Source organism: Austrofundulus limnaeus, unplaced genomic scaffold (assembly GCF_001266775.1).
Source record: "Austrofundulus limnaeus strain Quisiro unplaced genomic scaffold, Austrofundulus_limnaeus-1.0 Scaffold198, whole genome shotgun sequence".
NCBI lineage: Eukaryota > Metazoa > Chordata > Actinopteri > Cyprinodontiformes > Rivulidae > Austrofundulus > Austrofundulus limnaeus.
Genome location: NW_013952600.1, coordinates 49325 through 51550, shown reverse-complemented (window position 1 = coordinate 51550; position 2226 = coordinate 49325). Strand labels below are relative to the sequence as shown.

General features: G+C 41.7%; 1 protein-coding gene across 2 annotated transcripts in view; it reads right to left on the bottom strand.

Moving 5' to 3' along the window:
• The window catches only part of txnrd2.2 (thioredoxin reductase 2, tandem duplicate 2), a gene marked incomplete at its 5' end in the record, with an annotated part of 28232 nt that overhangs the window by 6376 nt on the left and 19630 nt on the right, over nt 1-2226 (bottom strand). The window contains 1 exon segment of one of the 2 annotated variants that reach the window (XM_014018636.1): nt 1212-1348. Within the exon segment in view, the coding sequence (XP_013874090.1) occupies nt 1212-1348 (137 nt within the window). 2 annotated transcript variants of the gene reach the window in all.

Below are 2226 nucleotides of genomic sequence, written 5' to 3'. Positions count from 1 at the left end.
CACACACACACACACACACACACACACACACACACACACACACACACACACAAGTTGTGCAGGAAGCACCAGGACTTCAGGGCAATTTTAAAGACATGACTTCAACCTGTTAATTTATTGCCACACATCCTGTTGTCTATAAACATCTCCTGCGCCTCTGCATGCATGTGGACGTGCGCTCTGACATTCCAGTAACTGTTTACACGCCAGACAGCGTGCGTCATCGTAAAGCAGTTGTTGGCACTTCTTCTTCTGAAGAAGGAAAATATATAACTACAGAGAAATGCCAGCTTACTAAATTTTACGAAAAAAAAGGACAAAAATAATCTGTGGAGATAACCACACACATACACATTAAGACAAGCTGTCATTCATAAGGGTGCTCTCTGTGTGTGTGTTAGTGTGTGTGTGTGTGTGTGTGTGTGTGTATGAGAAGTTTGAGGCAGGAAGGAAGCTTACAGATGGTCACAGCAGAGAAAACAACACTGACATGCAGCAGGTTTAACTTGTATTGACTTGGTTCCAGATGGATTGATGCTCTGAGGCAGCTTTGTGCAGCTTCATGTTTTGGAGGGAAAACTTACTTCTGAATTGTGCAACACTGCTCTATGTCTGCATGAGATAAATGTTAATTCAAACATTTTTAGACTTTTTGCATTTGAAATCTTAAAGCTTAAAAAACTCTTTTGAAGGGAGAACAATGAAGCTTCATGTTTTCTGTTTTCCAATGAAGACATAAAAAGCAATAATATAAATCTGAAGCCAGAATTATGTAACAGTTTACAGTACTGCAACACTTAAGATTTTATTGGTGCCTGCTTGTGTGTGTACTTGTGGAACTTAGTAATTTGCGTGCTGGCACAGAGCAAATATTTTATTACCAGAAATTGGCAGCCTCATATATTGACGATTGAAGAAAGCCCAGATGAATGTTAAGATTAGACGTTTTAAAAATGAAGTTTTTAGTATTGAATGCTTCCCTACATGCACATCATTTAAGCAGATGCACATATCCTCAGTAAAAACAGAAGATTTAGTGCAAAATGGTTTAAATATATGAGCCAGATCGTGTTTACAGTCCCCGAGTTGGGTGTGGATTCCAGTAACTGCAGCACAGTGTTGAATTTTAATAATTATAGTGTGCTTTTCCATCTGTGATTATTATCGGTAGCTTTCCTGTCGTCAGTGTGGCATCTGCTGAAAGTTCCTACCTCACTGATGTCACCGAAAGCAAAGATGTTTGGCACTGACGTCGATTCATCAGCGCCTACAACGATTTTCCACGTTGCCTTGTTGAGCTGGATGCCAAGCTTGTCGAGGCCAAGAGTTTTAGTTTCAGGTGCTCTACCTGAAGGTTAATAAGAGGAAACAGAGGGGTGATCTAAGATTACTATTCTGATAGGAGGAGACAGGCAAACGTGTTTAAAACATATCTGGCTTCGGCTGCAACTCCTTTTCTAAACAACATCAAAAGACTCGGCTATAAATGGGTGAGGAACGAGTTCTGTGCAAAAACTCAAATGACTGCATAATATTATATGCAGTCGTGAAAAAATTAGGAAACCTGCTTATTTTTTAAACATATTTGGACATGTGGATATTTAATATCAGTTTTAACTAGATACTGCATAGTGGTGACATAATGACCCCCGCACGCACAAATGCACCACAACTCAGAAGTCTTTATTCCTAATAAATGTCATGCTGCTAGGTGCATCCCAAAATTGTTGTTTTGTAGTTTATTTTGACCCCCACACGCGAAGCGTAAGTCATATTGTTTTCGTACTGTTTGTTTATTTATTTATTTATTTTCTCCAGAGATTTTTGGTCAACCGTAGCACAAAAACAGCTGCACCGATCAACATGAAATTTGGCAGGGCTGTAGATAGAGTCTGACCTACACTGCTCCAGCCAACGGTTTTATGGTAGACCCCATATTTGAGGAGGGGCATAATGCTGGCATAGAACTGGCATAGTGCTGGCCTCTGCCCTGTCTTCTTCCCCATTTTAATTGCATTATAGTACATCACACATCAACAGTACATCTGAGGGTGGCGGTGTGTGTGCGTCGGGGTCTTCTTTTATTTTATTTTATTTTTTTTTACTCCCCCGTTCCCCGCTGGCCGTCTGGGGATGGGGACCCAGGGGGTGGGAGCTGATTGTCTGGTGGGGCCTGGACTGCGAGCGGACGTGGTGGCGGGGCTGGCGCTCCGGCTTCCCTGGGGC